At 33.3% G+C, this 21979-nt stretch overlaps 1 protein-coding gene across 1 annotated transcript in view; it reads right to left on the bottom strand.

Annotated features, from left to right (window-relative positions):
- BRIP1 (BRCA1 interacting DNA helicase 1) overlaps nt 1-21979 on the bottom strand; it is a 78184-nt gene that overhangs the window by 39487 nt on the left and 16718 nt on the right. The window contains 4 exon segments of the mRNA XM_081161813.1: nt 1053-1185; nt 3209-3408; nt 5762-5983; nt 11295-11585. Of these exon segments, the coding sequence (XP_081017939.1) occupies nt 1053-1185; nt 3209-3408; nt 5762-5983; nt 11295-11585 (846 nt within the window).

Here is a 21979-nt window from a genome sequence, read left to right as displayed (position 1 = left end):
CCACCTAAATGCCTGAATTATTTCCAGAGTATTCTGACGCTTAGAATAATATGACTGCATTACAAGAAAAATTAAATGAATGACTCAAAGCTAATTCTAAAATTCAAAGAGCAGAGTAAGGCCAAGAATAGCTGAGATCATTCCAAAGGGGAAGAGCAAAGTGAGGAGATATGCACTAGCAGATATACCAGCATTTTTCTAACAGTAATTAACACATACAACAGTTTAGATAAAGAGAATCATAAAATAGAGTTCAAAAATAAATTCAGACATGAATGAAAATTAGATATGTGACAGAAATGGCATTACAAATAAAGGGAAATGATGGACTATTTCGTAAGTGATGGTGACAAAATTCACTATCCATACAGGAAATCAAAATGGATTCTCTACCTCACGAGATAAAAATGAATCACATACTCATAAAATTTTGCATACAATTTCATAATGTTCAGTGTCCCATAGCCCACTCACAAACTCCATCCAACTAGGTTTATATAACCACTATATTGAGAAAATATGAATTTTTTATCTTTTTATTTTCCAAATTTTAACTTTTACAATTAATAAAATAAATTTACAAACTAAAAATATTGACTTCTTTTATTTTTGAACAAGCAATTAATTCCTTTAAGCCTCATTTCCTTCCAACTAAATAATGCTACTTTTTCATCCATAATTTATGCTATCACACATAAGATTATCAAACTTATATAATAAAAATTTAAAACAAATTGCTTCATTTTTTACCCTAGATAAACTTATTCACTATTAATCATTTTTTTTTCTTTAAAAAAATTTTTTTAAAAAACATCTCTTTATTGATTTCAGAGAGAGGAAAGAAGGGGGAGAGAGAGAGATAGAAACATCAATGATGAGAGTCATTGATTGGCTCCCTAGCCTGCAACCTGGGCATGTGCCCTGACCAGGAATCAAACCCCGATCTCCTGGATCCTAGGTCGATGCTCAACCGCTGAGCTACACCCAGCCGGGCACTATTAATCATTTCTAATTCACTAAATGAATTTCCAAAGTTGGCAAAAAAATCTTACCTGCAAAATGGGAAAAGTAGCAGTGGTGATTCCCATTTTGTGTAAATTTAAGAGCATTTCACGTCCACTCCATATTTTACAGGATGATTCATAATCCCGTTCCACAAGATGTTCAGAGTTTGCTTCTAACCAACTGGAATAAAATAAAACAATCCAATCAACCAGTATCATCTTATGTGCACTACTCTCATAGAACAGAGAATTGAGATATGTTAATCTGTATTCCTTAACACTTTTAAGGCACAAATGTGGGTTAATTAAGACATCTTTTTTAAAGCATGCATATCTCATATTGAGAAATAAACATTTACATAGCTAAAAAGCAAGCTTTTATTCAGAAAAGGAAAACATGTTCATGATCTCCCAATTGTGTTTTGTGGATTCAACTGCTTTACCTGTCTCTCCAAAGGAGAGCCATGTCTTAGAAGCTCATCCCAAATGCAGATAAAAGGAAATACAAAACAATCTAATAAAAAAATTAGTTACATATTAACACAAAAAAGAGAGTTACTAGAAAAATATATAAATATATTCATTTATATACACATGTATACATTCAATAAGTGCTTAAATGCCTATTATTATGCCAGACACTATACTAGGTAGTAGAAATATAGCAGTACATAAAATAGGGAAGGCCCTTATTCTCATGGAAATTACATTCTACTAAAGGGGGTAAGAAATAAATTTAGAAACAAAGACATGAACAAGAAAATATCAGGTAGTAATAAGAGGTATAATGAAACTAAATTAGGTTAATGTAATCTAATTGCTACTTCAATTTGAATATCAAGAAGGCTCTCCCTGAGGTTTCATTTATTCTAACAATTGAAGGCAAATGTACCCACCCATGGCAGTATTGAAGGCAACATGTACCCAGTACTGCTATGGTATTGGGTTATGTAATTTAGGGAAAGTACAGAGCTAGAAATAAAATGAGGTCCTAGGATGAGGTCCTGAGGCACTTCGACATTTAGACATCAAACAAAATAAGAACTATCAAAAAAATTGAGAAAGAATAGACTCACATATGCATAAACATGCGCTGAATGCTAAACTTGTGTAAGAGGACAAGAGCTAAGCATATAGGGGATGGGGTGACAAGTAGGTTTTTACAATATAAATTTGCGTATACCTTTTCTGTTCAAACATGTGATTGTATAACTTTCAATTTTTTTAAAAGTATACTGTAAAGTGAACAGAAAAATGCTACGGTAAATGAAATGGAATGTAGAGTGAGGGGAGGTTTTTCTAAAATAAACAGATAAAAAAACCTAATGTCTAATGAAAGAGAAATTATGTAATGTACATTTTATTATTTTTTTTAAATTTTTTAACAGCTTTATTGAAGTATAATTCACATATCATATTTTTAAATTCACCCATTTAAGAATATAATTTAGTGTTTTTCAGTCAATGTATAGGTTTGTGTAAGCATCACTACAATCTAATTTTAGAATATTTCATTTTATTATTTTTTAATCTAACGCAAATTTTTAAAAAAATATATCTTTATTGATTTCAGAGAGAGGAAGGGAGAGGGAGAGAGAGATAGAAACTTCAATGATGAGAGTCACTGATGGGCTGCCTCCTGCACGCCCCCAACTGGGGATCGAGCCCGCAACCCCGGCATGTGCCCTGACCTGGAATCAAACCTCGGTCTCCTGGATCCTAGGTCGATGCTCAACTGCTGAGCCACACCCGGCAGTGCTAATGTAAATTTTAATAAAATTACTACTAAATATATTATTTTACAGTATTGAAATCCTGGTTAATTCAACCAGAATCCTACTCATACTGGAGGATAAAGCGATGAGTTAAAGCTATGATCCAGAATTTTAAGATGTTAATTAAAACCATTAGTTTATGTCCAGCCCAATGTCCTACACACAGCCTATGGGGCTGTTAATTTATCCTGTTAAAGTAGGAATAAGATTTCATAATTATCAATTTAATAAATCAATTCTATCTATTATATTCTTTTGAATAAGACAAAAGTTTGGACTAGCCTACTTTTAAAATTTGAACTGGCAAGGAACAATCCTTTTCCAAAGTAGCCTCGTCAAATTTTACTCACTATAAAATACTCTGGCATAATAAAGTATGTTTTCAATACCAAGGCAACACAAATGACACTGAGAGACAAATGTGCTTACTTAATGAGGCTGCAGCACACAGCTTGTAAGGGCTCATGGTCTCTCTTCCTTATGTTACTGTTGACCATACTATCTAGTTCATCTCGAGCAAACCGAAGCTGAACTTCTGTTATACTGTAACTTGCTGATTCCCGAGCACAGTCCTCAATGTTATGAGCTTCATCTAAAATGACAACCTGTTCTTTCAGATTGATATCCATCTATAAGAAAAAAAATGTTTCCATAAAACTTCCAGCAAAATGGATTTAACAGCAGTAGGCAAAATATTTCATTTAAAAATTCACACTATAGGCTAATATTGCAAGTGCAACTGATTCTAAGTCTTAAAACTTCTAAAGCACTAAAGCCAACCAAATGTCAGCTCAACATTACAGAGTTTGCAATTTTTCACTCTCAAAATACTTTGTAGACCTATCACAACCAAAATAATGTGTCAGGTGAGCCTGGATCAAAGTATAGCTGGCTACACAAAGGGTTATAAAAATCCCACTATGAAGGAATCTCCAACATAATTTAAAAAGCAGAGAAAAAAAAACCCTTTAAAACTAAAATAACAATACAAGATTCAAAAGACTCTCAACATATGAATGTAACATGGTATGTTTCTTATATTTTAGTCTGTCCTGCAACACTTCATTCGGAGAACTGCTCTTCTCCCACAACCCCCATGTGATGTTGACAGGACTGTTAATCTGTTAATCAAGGGGCATCACTACTCTTACAACATAGGCAGACTCAGAGGCCAGGCTTGTCAATTAAAGTATTCCATCCCTACATGGTCACGGTGACTGGTTCAAGAATGGATATGCGATCCAAACTGGGCCAATCAGAGTAATGTGGGGTGACAAATATAAAATCATGTTCTTTTTTCCAGGTTAGTTAGCTACCTATGGTATCTCTGTTCCCATTGGAAAGAATGTCCCTGAGCATAAAGCCACTACAATGAAGAATTAGGCGAGTGGTTTTTCTTAAGCTCTACTGAAGTTGAGTTTGCGTCACTTGCAACTGGAAGAGTCCTGACTAATACAAAGAAATGTCACAAAGCAACTATCAATGAGTGACTCTGAGGAAATAATAATATACAGAGGGTTGAAGATGACTGAGAAAGAACCATGGAAGAGTAGAAAATACACGAGGGTTTAAAAAGGAATAGGATTTGGATTTGGATAGACAAGAGAGTAGGCAATTTCAACACAGGGTCATCAAAAGCAGAGATACAGGAAAGAACAAGCAATCCTCAGGGGACTATAAGGTAATTTTTTTTTTTTACTGATTGATTTTAGAGAAAGAGGAAAGGAGAGAAATATTGATTTGTTATTCCACTTATTTATGCATTCAGTGGTTGATAAAGCAATGAATTAAGCCATGATCCAGAATTTTTAAATGTTAATTAAAATCATTACTTTATGTTCAGTAATGTGCCCTTACAGGGAACGCAACCTTGGTGTATCAGGATGACACTCTAACCAACTGAGCTATCAGGCCATGGCCACTATGAGATAATTTTTGAGGGGTTTAAGTTGGGAGTTTGCAGCAGAGAAGGCTGAAAGGGCAGATTCAGGTTAGACTATTGAGCAACTTGAAAGTAAGCTTAAGAAATATGGACTTTACCCCATGAGCAAAGAGCAGTAAGAGATTTTTAAGCAGAGGAAAAATTAACAAAAGTAATATTAGAAGACTGATCTGTTGCTAATCTGCGGTCGCTCAGAAGAAAGAGACCTAGCCAAGAGATAATCAAATAGGAGGTATGATGGTAGAGGTAGTAAACATAATGTTTATTAATTTCAAATTTAAGGAAATAGAAAGCTAATGAGAGTTTTGAAGTCAGATCTAAAGAGAGAAAAAACAACTGAATATACCAAGTTATTCACTTTTTTTTTGTCTTATGCTATAATTGGGTGTCTCTAAGAAAAACTAGGCAAATAAACACAAATGCTGTATATAAAGTTCACTTCTCAAAAGCTCACAAAAGCATAATTTGCATAGTATGCATATTCTCCCAACATAAGTTCTTCAAAACAGATTCTTCAGATAAATGTTCTAAAATAATTCTTTCTGACTATTCATAAGTGGAGAGAGTGATAGCTATAAATGGGTATCAACTGGGGGTAATTTTGCCCCTCAGGGGATATTTGGCAAAGTCTGGAGACATTTTTGATTGTTACAATGTGGGAGTGCTACTGGCATCTAGTGGATAAAACCAGAGATGCTGTTAAACATCCTACAATGCACAAGACAGCCCATCACAACAAAGAATTATCCAGTCCAAAATGTCATCACTATCAAGGTGATGAAACACCCTACTATAATCCCACTTCGGTACTAGGTCCTTAAAAGCACTTATTCCTTTGGAAATGAAAGTGACGAGGCCTGAAATTCAATTTTTACTACACCTTAGAACATGTTTTCAGTACTCTAATCTGTTTACACACTTACATTAATTAACTATAAAACAAAAAAATAAGACATTAAAACACCTAAAAGCTTTTATATTCACCACTTATATCCCAATAAGTAGGAAAAAAGTTCTAATTTTTACATATATCTACTCACACTTTCCCGTATTTGTGCATCTAGAAGATAGTTGTAGGGACAAAATATGATGTCAGCATCTTCTATTAGTTCTCGTGCTGTGTAATACGGACATGCCTTTAGTTTTTTCCCCAAGCTGACGAGTTCTTCTATATCCCAGGCCTTGCACATCCCTTGGAAGGTCTGTAATGTGTGTTGATCACTAATTTTATGAACACCATGATAAAAATAGCAGGATTTGCCCTAAAAACAAATATACATAAACTGAAATGTGAACCAATACTGGAACAAAAGAAATAAAATAAGTTTATCTCAGAATTTTAGGAATATCATTAAAGCCACATGGCAAAGATTTTATAGAGGAGACAAATTATACCATATCTATAATCCCAACCACTTTAAAGGCACTTTATTAGTTGACTCAATAGAGATCCAGATCAGTATAGCTCTAGATACCCCAAATTAACTTGAGAAATATATACATTTTAAAATTATGTTTGTTGTAGCTTTGTTCTTAAATTGTAATTAAAGTGATATTAGGCAAAAATATGTCTGGAAGGATATACAAGAGCAATGATATCACTGGATACTTTCAAAGATGACAACTAAGTGACTTGGGAACAGGAGTGGGAGAGATTTTTCTCAACAGACACTTGTACCGTTTCACTTTGAGTCATGAGACAGTATTACTTAAATCCAAATAAATGAAAGAAAGAAAGAGAGAGAGAGAGAGAGAGAGAAGAAAGAGAGAGAGAGAAAGAAGAGAGAGAGAGAGAGAGAGAGAGAGAGAGAGAGAGAGAGAGAGAGAGAGAGAAAGAGAGAAAGAAAGAAAGAAAGAAAGAAAGAAAGAAAGAAAGAAAGAAAGAAAGAAAGAAAGAAAGAAAGAAAGAAAGAAAGAAAGAAAGAAAGAAGGAAAGAAAGAGAGAGAGAGAGAAAGGAAGAAGAGAGGAAGAAGAGAGGAAGAGAAGGAATGAAGGAGCTAGAGAGGAAGGAATGTCCTAGGGGAAAAAATAAAGAGTGTTCATTACAAAAAAGGAAAATACAAGAGTATCAAGAAAAGACCTAAATTATAATTCTATCACACAAACATGTACTGTTAACATTCTGATGTATTTCATTTCATATTTCATCTACATGTATGCAGTACATATGGATGGATATATCTCTACAATGTGACCCACTATTAAAATAATAATAAAGCAAATTTTCCCCAGGCACTGAGGATTATTAACAATCTAGCCACAGTAAACACGTTTTACAAAACTGGGATCACTTTTTTTCTCAGCCTATTTTAGTAAAACTCCTATATGAAATATTTTCTCACATCACTATTTTTTCATTGTTGCCCACATATATATGTACATTGAATTAACGTGCCACAGTTGATGAACCAGTTTATTATTTAACATTTAAGACTATTACTAATTTTTGCTTTATAAATAATGCTGCAATAAGCATTTATAAACCCATTTCTAACTATTTTCTTAGTATCTATTTTTAGAAATGGCATAATGGGATCGGGGAGTATGAAGTGTTTTTAAATTTCTTAAAAACTATACTGAGAAAACAAGATGGGGGCGTAGGTAACAGCTACATCCGCTGCCTCCCATAACCACATCAAAATTAATGTCCTTAGTCATTCTATTATAGGAAGTAAAAATTTTAAGATGCTTGCCCAGCTGGTGTGGCTTAGTGGTTGAGTGTCTACCTGTGAACCAGAAGGTCATGGTTCCATTCCAGTAGGGGCATGTGCCTGGGTTTTGGGCTTGATCCCCAGTAGGGGACGTGCAGGGGGGGAGCCAATCAATGATTCTCTCTCATCACTGATGTTCCTATCTCTCTCTCCCTCTCCCTTCCTCTCTCTGAAATCAATAAAAATGTATTTAAAAAAATCAGATATTTGATAAAACTCAGTCTATTAAATATTCTATTTATTTAAAAATGTATACAATTAGTAGAAATTTAAATATACACTATTAGTAAAAGACACAGGCAACTTGTCAATAATTATCAAATTTTTAAATGTCACTATTAATATCCATATATACATAGTTTAATAGCCAAAAAATTGGAAATAAACCAATGTCTACTAATAGGGAACACGTTAAATAAATTAAGGTAAATTCATACAAAAGAGATAGCTCTCGAAAAAGTGAGTTAGATTTATCTGTGTGCTGATGTGTTTAAGCTATTAAAATACTATATACACATGGATTATAGCAAGTACATATTTAAAATATTTTAGAATAGACATAAAACTTTACAATAGTTTCTTCAAAGGGTTTTATAACCACATATATTTTGTATTTCAATTGTCATTTGGTACTAAATGGTGGAATGGGCCATTTTTATTTTCATTAATTCTGTGTATCAATAAAAAAATTAAATATGATTCTGAAATCCAATACTTATCTTTCCCAGTTTGCTGTCCTTAACAAGTAAAAAGCTATTACACATATGCTTTATATATATGTATTTTTATCTATGAACTGTACAAAATGCAAACCTATGTTTTTAAAACATGCATACGTTATTACATACACAAAAGTACCGAGAAATTGCTAGAAATGGAGTAGAGTTTAAGAGGTTCCTAACCTTTAAAAGAATGTCTGCAAATCCAAGGACATGATCAGTTAACAACTGACTATTAGTTCTCCTAAAGCTTTGTATTCAGCCATGTTAAGGGAAGCTACTTGCTGGTCCTCCAAGGTATTAAAAATAAAAATTGGGAGGAAAGGACTCAACCAACTTTCTTTACTTAGTTCATTTTTTATATTATTTTCACTTACTTTGTCTAAACTCTACTACATCAAATTCTGCTATGTAAACTTCACCATACCCTATGCCATCTTTTGCTTTTGTTTGTAGTGTAATCAAAATAGCAATGGCTAGGAGTTAAAAAACGTGTTTCCTTTCTTGCTAATTAGTTGTGTGATACTAGGAAAACTTCAGGGTCCATTTTCTCCTCTGACTACGCATCAAAAGAGTAGTTGAACCAAAAGCTTTTGAGATTCCTCTGACCCACTGACTTGACCATTTCTAAAGATTCTCCTAGCTCTAAAATTTTATGATTCTGGGGTCCAGAGATAAGTAGAGATAAGCCAAGTACCTTTCACTATGAGTCTGATACAGATTGAGTTTCATAATATAACATTCACCATTTCTTCATTCCAAATATCTTCTGTACTATTTGGAAGACTTGTATTTGTACAAAATGATTACTAAGGTAGGTATTTTCAGAGTCTATGATTAAAAACGGTTAAATCTCATCTTAACAAAACTAAGATATTCTTTCATACCTAAAATACTTTTTTAAAATTATTTCTGGAGCTAGTAAAGATAATTTTTTCTTAACTGAAACAAAATTAACTTTTAACAGATAAATGCACTGCATTTCCAGTATAAGAGCACTTTAGTAAAAGAAACAGTGAACAAAAACACATGTGCCTTTGGATCAAGCCAAAAAATCAGAAAGTTTACACTTTAAGGGCACTTAGAATGACACTCCTGTGCAGGCTGATAGCAAAACCAGAAAAGCGCATCCATTTTAGCAGTGTAACACAACCCTGAGGGGAGTCTGTCAATTGAAGCGTTATCACACTTTAAACTCTTTTTCACTCAAACTGTCAGTTATCTATTTATCATTTCGCTTTGGTGATTCAGCCATAGTAAGCATAGACACCTATGATGACTTTGTAATTGGCCCTCATTACAATACCAAATTACCCTGAGGGCTTGGGAACAAGAAAAAAAATGTTCATGTATGCCTATGAGGTAAGCATACTGAGGCAGAATTAGGTCAAGAAAAACAACTATAAGCAGGTATCTTCAATTATGTATATCGCTAATATTAAAAAACAAAAGACTTGTTTACTTTAAAACAGAAACTAAATGCCAATGAAAAATTCTGAACATTCAAATCCACTGGATTACTTTTTATTTTTACATGATTCAAACTTATGACAGTAAAGATCAATCAAAAAACATAACCAGCACTACAGGATTCTAGAGGATTACACAAAATAAGACTATTAGCTTTCAGTGCACAATCTTAAACTTTATAATCGCTTTTAATAATAAGATAACAAATAAATAATAGTTATAATTTTCCCAATAACAAGTAACAAAAAAATGACAATGCCAGCAAGTCTTCTTGCATAGACTATATAGACAAAAGACAAATTTCAAGAATTTGAGGAATCCAGTAGATTAATTAGCCACTTCTGGAAAGAAGTCTATTTAAGCATAAAATTTATGGGGTTTTATCATGAAGAGCCTTTTCTCTATTTTATTATTTTTTAGGATTTGACTTTTTACTATTTTCATCTCTCCTTGAAGAGAACTTTTTAAATATTGTGAAGATTTCACAGTTCCTCAGTTAAAAAGAACTTATCGGAAATAAATATAAATAGTATTTCGACAATAGTTTTGATTCAATATTCTGTATTCTCTTCCTGTCTTCCTGGCTCTGAACAAGTCACTTAAGTTTTTCCACTTAAGTTCCTTAGTAATTACACTTCATATTCACATTTGAATGTCTATTGAAGCATCTTTCAAATATCCCAAAACAAAGCTTAAATAAATTTCTATATAATAAAAGAAAGCACTGAGAAAGAAAAACATAATACAAAATAATTTATTTACATTATATAGTAGAAGGTGATATAGCAATTAAATGAAACTCTAGGGGCTACAGCTCATAGTCCTTTGTGTAAAAACAACTCTGAAAAAACACTAGTGAAAGACTGAACTTTCAAAATATATTAAAATATCAATGGTCATTTCACATACTATCAATTTATGGTTCACTAATAATTTCTGGGTGTAATTCCAGACTCGTAACTTCCATTTTAGAGTAAACTAGTTATCAACCAGGTACACAAACTACCAAGCTATACTCTGCCAAAAAATTATTTAAAAATCTTATGTCTTTAGTAAGAAAGACTTCTCTATTTCCTCCTAGTCCAAATTCATGTTAATCTAGATTTCCCCTGGAAAACTTCAAAACCACCAATGACATATCTTTAAAGTTAGTAATTTAATATATTTTTTGGGGGGAAGAGAAATTTGTACTAATCAGAATGAGACAAGATAATCATTATATTTCTCATTCAATTAAAAAGCATTTTAAAATTCAATCAAAGAGCCTAAACTACCTTCCTTTGAAGTTTTAAATATGTGTAAGACATTAATTAAATCTAATTAGACTAAATCATTTAAATACTTTTATCTCCTCATATGACATTATCCATGTTTGACAACTTTTAGTAGAAGGACTTAAAAGAAAGAAGACATCTGATTAAAATGGAAATTAATTTCAAGGAATTAAATATCCCTAAATTTTAGGACAGAAACCATAATTTTAAACTTGAATAAAGATTTCCTTGTGGTAAAATTAGTTTTCAAAAAATATGAATACTAGCAATTAATGTGATCTTCATACCTTATTTCATTATCACTGAAACTGTACATGTAACAAAATAAACACAAAAAATTGAGTAATTTTAATCCTTTCAGTCTTATTTTGTCTCTAAAACAAAATAACTTTACTTACATTTTTTCCATCCAGCAACTCCATGCACTTTTCATTTCTGTTGAAGTTACCTACTACTTCAGGATGGACACAAGTATGATCCCTGCTGGAAAGAATAGTCATTGGGACCCCTGAGTATGCGGTCCTCCGGAGCTCTCTAGTAATTTGAGCAATCTGCTTGTGTGTACGTGTCCCAAAATATATTTTTGGTATCTTGGATTTCCCCCCAGGATCCTTCTTAATGGCATTTGAAGAATCTTTACTGTTTCCTTCTTTAGTAGGACAAGAGCACCTAGAACAGTGACCAGAGAGCTGTACAAAAAAAAAAAAAAAAGAAAAAGATAACATCTGGACTACCATAAAAATGTTATCAAACCTCTCATAGAATCAGAACCCATAGTAATGAATCACAACTGACAAATAATATCAAGAAACCATCTAAAACTTGCCATTAAAGAAAAACTACAAATTCCGCTTCAAATTGGTTCTTTCACTAACTTATAAATGTTTCCATATTTGCATTGGTTTCTAATATACCACTCCAACTCTCAAATTCCAAATGCTTTGAATATATTTTAACTTTTCTCTTTCATAAATTATAAAATAAGACAAAACTGAGGATAATTTTAATTTTCTTCTGCTTCAGTGAACTTGTGATATTACAGCTTAGAATTGATAGTACTATTTTTGTTCACAGCATAGCCCATTTAAATATCCCATAATATACCAATATTTTTAAAAGTATTGAAAATATACCTTACAAAAGAATAGAAATATCAAGTTGAATCTAAAGTATCATTGAACAACAGAAGTGAAAACTATTCTCTAGCAAAGGTATGAAAATGAATGCATATTATTAATATTTAATAATAAAGGCAGGTTGCTTGTGTGGAACAAGTATATCTGAAATTCAATTACCTGTCAGTAAAATTATCATTCAGGGTAGATAATTTTACTCATAATTCAGTTTCATAATTGAAATAGTTTTATGTCTCCTTAAACACACTATATATGGAACTTCAGGAATATAGTCTACTGTTTACCTGATTTTTCTTCTCCTGTTTCTAAACTCTCAAAAATAAAACACAGTTTAATGCTATATATTAGAACTCATGGATTCTTAATAACTACTACCTAACTTAACCTTAATTACTACACATAAGAGACAGGGTACAGCCTCATTAAGAGAAACTCCACGAAATGGTTAGTTTATAGAAGTGGTCACTGATGGGGGAAAAAAGCTAAGTAGCACAGTAGCTTAAGAGAATATGTACTGGAGAGTTATAGTTTAGTAGAACAAATATACTATTTAACTAAAGTTTTTTAAAAAAATTATAATCAGTAAGATTAGCCTTTACCAACAAATGCTAAGTCATAGCATGTTACACCACAATACTGAGGATCAAGCTGTCTTTTAGCCTCAACTCAGTGGAAAAGCAAGTTCAAATTACTCCCAGTCTCACTCAACCTTGTCCACCATTAAATATTACAATACATGATAGAATGGATGTAAATGTGACCCTTCTGGAACTGTCACTCACTGGGATAAAAGGTTCACTGATGTGCCAAATAAACAGTCAAAGCAGATAAAGTTACAGCTATGCTGGAATTGTTACATTCCCCTCTCAGGTTGCCAGTAACAGCAGATTTCATTACAGAGTGCTGCCACATTAAATAGCCAGTTCCAAATATCCTGCCTTCTATATTGAATAATTACTTATTCACTGAAAGGATAAAAAGAAGAGTTATGAATGGGGCTCTTGTCAACAGCGAGGCAGGAAACAGCTGACATGTGGTTTATGTTACATATATTGCAATATCTAACAATTTATGGTCACACAGAAAATGGGATGCAAATTATATAATGATATTTCTGACTGAATTCTTTTTTGGCCTTTGCAATGACCACATTAATTAATTAACATACTAAAAGAATTAAGGTAACTCTAGGTAGCAGAATTCGTTTACTGTTTTATACCTTTCATCTTTTCACTCAATTACACTATTTCTCTTCCCTATGATACAGTTAAATTTATCCTGAATATTAGAATGCTAGGGTCCAAAGCACTGCTATATACTATGTGAATATATTATATCCAAGAATAAAAGTAATCCCGTAAAGTGGTCTTTTCTCAAAGTTGGAAGATCATCTACTTTTTCAGCTCCAATTCCACTTAAAACTTTATCACCTACACCTTTTAATTCCACATTTTTTTCCTGACTAAAAAATTCAAACAACACAGAAATAAACAAAATAAATCAGCCCCCAACCACAAATAATTCAGTATATAACATGCAGACCTTCACATATGTATAAATACGTCTTTCATACAATTTTTTCAAACAAAAAGGATGTTATTATATAGCTTTAAAACTTGCTTTGTATTCAAACTTTTTAATTTTTAAAAGGTGTGAATTGGATACTAATAATTTAAATGAATGTTTATCTTAAAATATTATGCTAGTAGCTGTACTAACAAAAACAAAGGATCGAGCACTAGTTTCAGGAAATGTTTCCCACTAGAGCAGCTTTATTAGGTACCTTGAACTTGGTTTTCATTTCACAATTAAGAAAATTATAAACCATGGCTAATTTTATATTAAACATGTTTTGGTTTGGTTTTGTTTTTTAAGATTTAAAGTGCTCTGAAATCATTCTACAATCTATGAACTTAAGGTAACTCTTCAAGAAGATGGTTTTTCAATGGGTGAATGGGCAAGTAGAATAGAAAAAAGAAACTAAGAAAGTTGATTATTTTTCTTTTGTTTTATTAAGAGGAATTATTTCTTCAGAAGTGATCTTCTATTGAAGTTTCCATTTAAAGGACTTGGTAAAATTATATTTGAGGATGAAAAAAATTAAATGTGGCAAGAGGACAGAGGCTTCAAAAAGACATTTTTTTAATAACAAAAAAGAATTATTTGTACCCAAATCAGCAACTTGCAATGCTGTAAGAAAACTAGAGAAATAATCCTGAAAACAGCAATGATGGGTCATAGTATCCCTCAATTCAGCTGAAGGCTAACACTTTAAAACATAGATAAGACACTTTAAGGTTGGCAAAGGGGAGGAGGGGAATGGGGACATCTGTAATAGTGTTGACAATAAAAATAAAGAAAAAAAAAGACACTTTAAGATAAACCACATGAGTTCCCCAAAACCTATAATCTCTAAGACCTGTATTCATAAGATATAAAGAATTCCAACAAATCAATTTTCAAAAGACAAATCCAATAGGTGACCAAGAACAAGAAATCACAGGAAAGAAAAGCTGAAAGGCCAATAAACATCTGAAAAAATGTGCAAACTAATGCTCAACTTCATAACCAATTAGGAAAATGAAAATGAAAGCCATAATTAGATTCCATTTCACATCCATCAGGTTGGGTGTTAGAAAGGACATGATGCACCTCTTCTAATTGCTGATCAAAGTATAAACTGGCACATCCATTTTGGAGAGCAAACTGGTGATCTAGTTAAATTGAAGATACATAAACCCTATGACCCAGCATGGCACTGGTGGGTCATAGGGTTTATGTATCTTCAATGCTAGAGAAACTCTTGCACTTTAAGAGAGATACAACAGTGATCATCTTTGCAGTGTTGTTTTCATAGTGAGGAAAACAAGCTAAATGCATTGACAGAAGAATGGATCAATAAAATATGGGAGTTTTTCAATCAGTGGAATACTATATATAATGAATGAATATGAAATAAAGTTACATGTATCAACAGATAAAATATCAAAAAACAACTGAGCAGGCTGAATATGACAAAATATTATTCTCCCCATAAAATTCCAAATAAACTGATGATAGGAATTAAAATATAAAAACTTCAAGTAGAGAATTAGGAATCCCCCCTATGGTAGAAAATCCTTAGAGCTAAGGATTGTGGTGGACTATACACCTGAAAAATGCTAAAAGTACTGCAAAGAAAAACACAGCACAACAAATATACACTATTCTGGTTCCTCTTCAGCTGCTTAATACCTAGCAGAATACCTTTCATCATAGTCACTCCTGACCAAAAATTTTCAAGCAAATTTATTAGGAAACAGATTCTTAAATTAGGGCCTATGAACTGTTACAGAGAGTTAGAGATGACCCATAAACTATAGACACAAGTATGTGTGCATTTCTAGAAAGTAAGTCCATAACATTCATCAGGTGCTCAAAGAAGATTGTGATTTATTTGGGTGAGGGCTTTACCCCAAAACTTATGTCTGATTTTATATGGAAATCAAATGGAAACAGCATTTTCTGTACAACCCGCTTGGCCAGACACAATTACTCTGCAAAGAAATAAACCAACTGAGCCCTGGCTGGTGTAGCTCAGTTGGTTGGGCATCATCCCATACACTGAAAGAATGCCAGTTCGATTCCTGGTCAGGGCACATGCCCAGTTGTGGGCTCGATCCCCGGTACAGGGCATGCAGGAGACACCTGATTGATGTTTCACTCTCACATTGATGTTTCTCTCTCCCTCTCCCTTGCTCTAAAAATCAATAAACATATTTTTTTATAAAGAAATAAAGTGATAATTCAAAGAACATAATTTTATAAAGGTTCCTCTACTACTTGTAAATTCATTTTTCTTTTGATGTTTGTTAATTACTTAATATTAACATAATTGTAAATCAGGTCCCTAATATTAATTTTTAATTCCATTTTACAGATGAAAAAGTAAAATCTAAAAAGTTCTTCAGGTTACTACAAAACACAATAAATTTGTGGAGAAATTGGAATTCATAATCTCAAATCTTAAAGCTTTAACAGAATTTTTTCATCTACCACTTAACTCAGCAAAAAAGCAAAATACTGCCTTTTTATTTCAAAAAGTCATGCACAAAAGGAGCTACTGGTAAAAAGCTAATGAATGCAAAATTATTCTACAATCTTCAAGGCATAAAAAACAGGGTTTATTGTTAATCTTTATCAACCATTTGCTCTTGTCCAAGCCATCTAAACAGGTACTGAATGTCTGTTGTGCAAAATCTCACATAAGCACACACTCTAGTAAGATAGCAAAAGTGACATAACTATACCTTTTCAACTATTCTTTTTAAAAAATTCAAACAGTAGTAGTACTCTACTGCCACAGTTTCATGATTAAACTGCACAAAGCAGCTGTTTATCCACTCACAGCCACCAGCAGGTGAACCTGATTCAATATTTATCACAGGCTTTCACAGATCACTGCTAACCAAGCAAACGTTTTAATTAAGCTGGAACTTGCTTCAAAGAGCTCATTCAAGATGTCAATCAGCAGCTAAGGGATCAGATACAGTGTCAGGTGAGAGTGTGTAATACAAATCCACAACTTTCTTCATCCCATCGCTGTAAATTAGCCTGCTCTAAAGTTCAGACTCTGATTGTAACAGACTGCCAGTCTCCTGGAATGTGTAACTGAAGTCACTCAAATTCTATTGTGAAGGTTGTAAGCAATATGTTAAACTGCAATGGGCTAGCACATTAAGACAGATCCTTTTCACGGTTGTTTTTTGATACCATAAGTGTTTGTTACCCTACTCTCCACTTACTGTTTACTTTCTTGCCTAGTGTAAATGGGAATTCCTTAACACAGTTGCCCCAGTTTCTGAAAAGTTTATGTTTCAGTAGAATTAATCAAGAAAGACCCAAAGTGGTATAATTTTTATCTAAGTTAATATACTTGAACAATCTTATTCTATAACAATTCTCAGTTTAAGTCAAACATATAAAAATGTCCAAACTGCTAGAAAGTAAACCTAACAGCCCTTTACACAGATGTGACTATATATAGCAATGAGTCCAAAGTATAGTAATGAGTCACATTGATCAACTTCATAAAAAATACCTGGGATTTTTATAGTAAGAAAAAAAAATGGGGAGAAAAAGAATCAAAGGAGAGAGAGAGATGGGGGGACTCTTCCTTAGAGAAGAATGTCACCTAAAAATTGTACATGGAATGATAGAATTTTTAAAATCACCATTTTGCAACTCCCTTGTAATAACTGATTCCTGCAAGCTACCTGAATGGACGCTAAAATCACTGGGTGAAAAGTTGTTGGGGAACAAGATATTCACATAGTCTCTAAGTATCACCCCACAGATTACTTATCAATTACAAAAGGAAAATATGGCTTTATAATGGAGAGACCTGGTAGTCACCACTTTAACAAAGTGGTCAAACCTGTCATCATCAGTAGTGAGACAAACTGGCATTGTGTACCTCTTGATGTAATATAATGAGAAATATACTTATGTGTTCTTCTTGAACAAAACAATATGGTTATAAAATCCAAACAATCAAGACATAAATCAAAAAGAACCCAGGAATAATGGACAAACAATAGTGCGGGTAAGGCCTGGGGACGGGGTGGGAGCAGGGGGGAGGGAGTCAATGGGGGGAAAAAAGGGACATCTGTTATACTTTCAAAACTAAAGGTTTTAAAAAAGAGGATAATCTCTAATTCAGTGTACTGTCATGATAAACACTGTACATAAAAATAAATATATAAGCATATGCAAATTTACATTATTCAAATTAACAGACTAACATAACATATTTATTAATATAACATTTTTAATTTAAAAATAACATGCTCAGTGTAATAAATGTTAATGATATAAAAAATAGAAAATTAAAGAGATAATAAAAATTTAAAAAAAAGAACCCAGGAATAGAGAAACCACAGTCAATAAAAAGACATATATAATTTAGTTGGTGAAAATTAATCCAACTGCACACTTATGTTCATTTATATATTATACTTCAAAAAGACTATTTAAAATCCTATCCCTTGGGGTTATAGGAGATTTTTATTTTCTCCTTTATGGTATTTTGCTAAATTTTGAACTTTCTTCCATGAACATTTTTAAATGAGAAATCAAAGCTATCTTGACATCATCTTCCACATATTGACCAAAATGGTATAAAAAAACCTATACAAAATATCTTTGCTTCTTTCATGAGCATTAAATATAGATAAGTTATCAATATACAAGCCTCCAAAGAAGCACTACCCAATAAAGCTTAGTGCAATGGAGGAACTGAATCTTTTTTTTTTTTAACGTATCTTTATTGATTTCAGAGAGAGGAAAGGAGGAGGAAAGAGAGAGATAGAAACATCAATGATGAGAGAGTCATTGATCGAGCCCGCAACCCGGGATGTGCCCTTACCGGGAATCGAACCCGGATCTCCTGGATCCTAGGTCGATGCTCAACCGGTGAGCCATGCCCAGCCGGAACTGAATCTTAATTTCAATTAATTAGTGACAGGTGGCTAGTGGTGAGTGTATTGAATACAACAGTATAGGTTTAAAGTATTACTACAGGTTCTTCATTTAACCTAGAAAATAAACTACTAGTGAAATAACTAAAATATATATTTTTTTAAATGGGAAAGAATGGTATATATTCTTACATATGAAAAAATTTTGTTTATATGATAAAGATGCTGTACTAGGCGCCTCTTTAGACATGTGTCCAACCCTTTATTCTAAAAACAGTTCATCATCTATAGCCTCTCCTGAAAAGGTTCACCTAATACTTACATTAATAACACATGCCCATGCCCAAACTCAATTCCAGGCATAACAAGACCAATTGGATTCACTTTCCTAGGAACTGGTACTTGGCACATGTAAACTGAGTTAATCAACTATAAGGAACAGACTAGAAGATCTTGTAGTCTTTTAAAGCTTCCATTTTGAGATATCATGGTAAGGTCATATAAAAGAGGATAACTATCCAGAAAACAAGTCTACAAAAAAATAATAAAAATTCTGTAGAGAGAGAGGCAGGGAAGACATACTTGAGGCCCCAAAGAGAAGAGAGAAGCTAACTAAAAACTTCTGAGTTTCAATAAGGGCAGTAGTATTTCCTGCTTGATCTTTCTTTGAGTAGGCTTCTATTTCTTCAAAAGCATATCACTCTGATTAAGTCAGGCGACATTTCAAATCAGTGGGGAAAATTATTCAATTAACAGACAAATGACTATTTGGAGAAAAATTAACTGCCTCCTATTTACATCAAAATAAACAAAACAGAAACAAACTCATGTATACAGAGAACAAACTGATCTACCAATATGGTAGATTACGCATACACATTTGGCTTCCATCCCACCTAAAACACCATTGAAATAAACTTAGTTTGTAGCTGAGGTCTCAAACTGGAAGCCCACAAATCACATCTGATTGAAAATCATGCTTTGAAAAGCTACAAAGAGTTTTATAAATTTGAACTACTTAAAAATTATAAGATGAGCCCAGCTGGGCATGGCTCAGTGATTGAGCGTCAGGCGATCAGGGTTCAATTCCAGGTCAGGGCACATGCCCGGGTTGTGGGCTGGATCCCCAGTCAGGGGCGTACAGGAGGCAGCCAATCAATGACTCTCTCATCATTGATGTTTCTATCATCTCTCTCCCTCCCTCCCCTTTCCTCTCTCTGAAATCAATAAAGATATGTTTAAAAAACAAAAACAAAAAAAAAGAAAATCCATAGTTTTGGCTTCTTTTGTAAATACTGAATGAATGGCCACACTGGGTCTATATTCCTAAAGGGCAGCAGTCAGTGTTGAGTAGACTGTCACATTGATATAAGGCATATACTCTTAAGATATCACAGTCTCTACCACTTAAAGAATTTAATTACAGGTACTTAGACTCCTTCATTCATTCATGCTACCTATTGATCATTTAAGTTGTCAATCCCAGGCACAGAAGTACAAAAAGGAATAAAGCCACAATAACAAAGAGCATGAAACAGGGGTTCACCAATACATGAAAGAGTTCAACAAATTTCTGGAAATTTGGGAGCAAAGAACTAATAAAAGAGATGGCACTAGGTACTGCATATACCAACTGACCTGTGGTGGAAAGCAGAACAAGAAGAGACCAGCTGATTTAAAAGACATTAATCTTGGCTATAAAAAGTTTAGAAAATACAGAAAACTGTAAGGAAGAACATAAAAATAAGTCACCAATAAAAAATAAAATAAAAGAGATGGAGAAAAATGAAGTATAGAATTCATGACAAGCGTGTAAAGGGAAGTTGGGAGCCAACCTGTTCAATGGAACTCTACTTAGCCAGCAAATTCAATAGAGGAAGAGAATGATAAAGCTAAAATCAGTGGGATAATCAGATTTGAAAAAAAGGACAATTAATCTAATCAGCATCCCAATCTCTCTCTTCTACTTTCTCATTCAGAAAGCACGCAGTTAGCAGACACCAGATGCCTCTTCTCTAAAAAATTAAATATTTGGAAAGCTAAAGCTTCCAGGGGGTATTCAAGCTTAAATGTTGTCTTTCCTGAAGGAAGTTCTCCTCATTCAGACTTTTAAAAGGTCCACAGTCTCATAGCAAGCTCTCTGCCCACCTAAAACAGAGACTTTGCCCTCACCACTCCCCAATAGCTACAAAACATTCAATTTATACAAAAACTGAAAAAAACCTACTCCAGCAGCTGGTGGACTGAGATTGTTAACAAACATGACAGTTACCAATGACCACCAGCACATGCTTAACAGTTACATTACAGACCTGTTCCAAGTGTTGCTTACAGGAAATAGAAGCACCAAGGTTCAAGTTTTGAAACTGTTATTGAATTTTCTGAAAATCCAGCCATGACAGAAAGACTACTTGGAAGGCATCATTCCTCTCTTCATGATGGCCACGTGGCAAAGGAGAGTCTTCTTCAAGGTTTTACACTATTTCAGAATATAAATAACTGCCACAAAAAGGGAGGCCATTTAGCTATTCAGCCTACTTTCACTAAAGGTTCACTGTTTTTCCTGTTATATGGAGAAGAATGTGCCAGGAAATGAGAGCGTTAATGACCATGATGCGGACATGAAGGAAAAAGTAACAATAATACCCAAATTCTAACTGGTAGGTCATATTTTTCCAAAGAGTAATGCAGTCTGGAAGTAATGAATGTAAACTTCTTTTTCATCTTCTTTACAAAGGGATTCTTTCAGCTGCTGAATTTAAACAGTAAATATCAGATTTCGTCATTTACACAGCTATAACTTGCCATGGTCTTTCTGGTTTATTTTGGACCATTTTATTGATACCAAATGAATATAACAGCTGGTTCTGAAACATTTATTTCTTTTTATTTTGCTATTTGCTGAGCTACTTCAATTATTTCCTCTACATGAAGTGACAGTGACCTTTTTATGTGTTAGCTACTCTTCTGTTTGCTATGATTTGTAGTTACTCATCTGAGAGAGCATTAGTATGTGATTGTTTCAGAAATGCCACAGGAACGACCTTGTTCTTTTAGTAGCAATGAGATCCTAAGCTCTTCAGTCTACCTGCCAACTTAGTCATACTGCTTTCGAAAGTCTATTCCAATCATTAGAATCTATTCTAGCCAATGAAAGCTGTTAGGAGAAATGTTTCCTCTATCAGAAATGGCCAGAGTCGGCAAGCAGAAAATAGTAAGGACATAGTTGAACTCAACAACACCATCAATCAACTGGATATAATTGTCATCTACAGACTACTTAGTCCAACAACAGAATACACATTCATCTCTAGCTCACATGGAACATTCATCAAGACAGACCATATTTCTGGGCCATAAAACACACTTTAACAAATTTTTAAAAATAGAAATCATACCATGTCTACTCTCAGACCACAACTATGTAAGACTGGTTCAACATCTGAAAATCAATTAATGTAATCTATCACATCAATAGGCTTAAAAAAA

The sequence above is a fragment of the Miniopterus schreibersii genome, assembly GCF_964146895.1.
Source record: "Miniopterus schreibersii genome assembly, chromosome: 16".
Taxonomy (NCBI): domain Eukaryota; kingdom Metazoa; phylum Chordata; class Mammalia; order Chiroptera; family Miniopteridae; genus Miniopterus; species Miniopterus schreibersii.
Note: the sequence above shows the minus strand (reverse complement) of the source record. Positions and strands in the feature narration are given on the sequence as shown.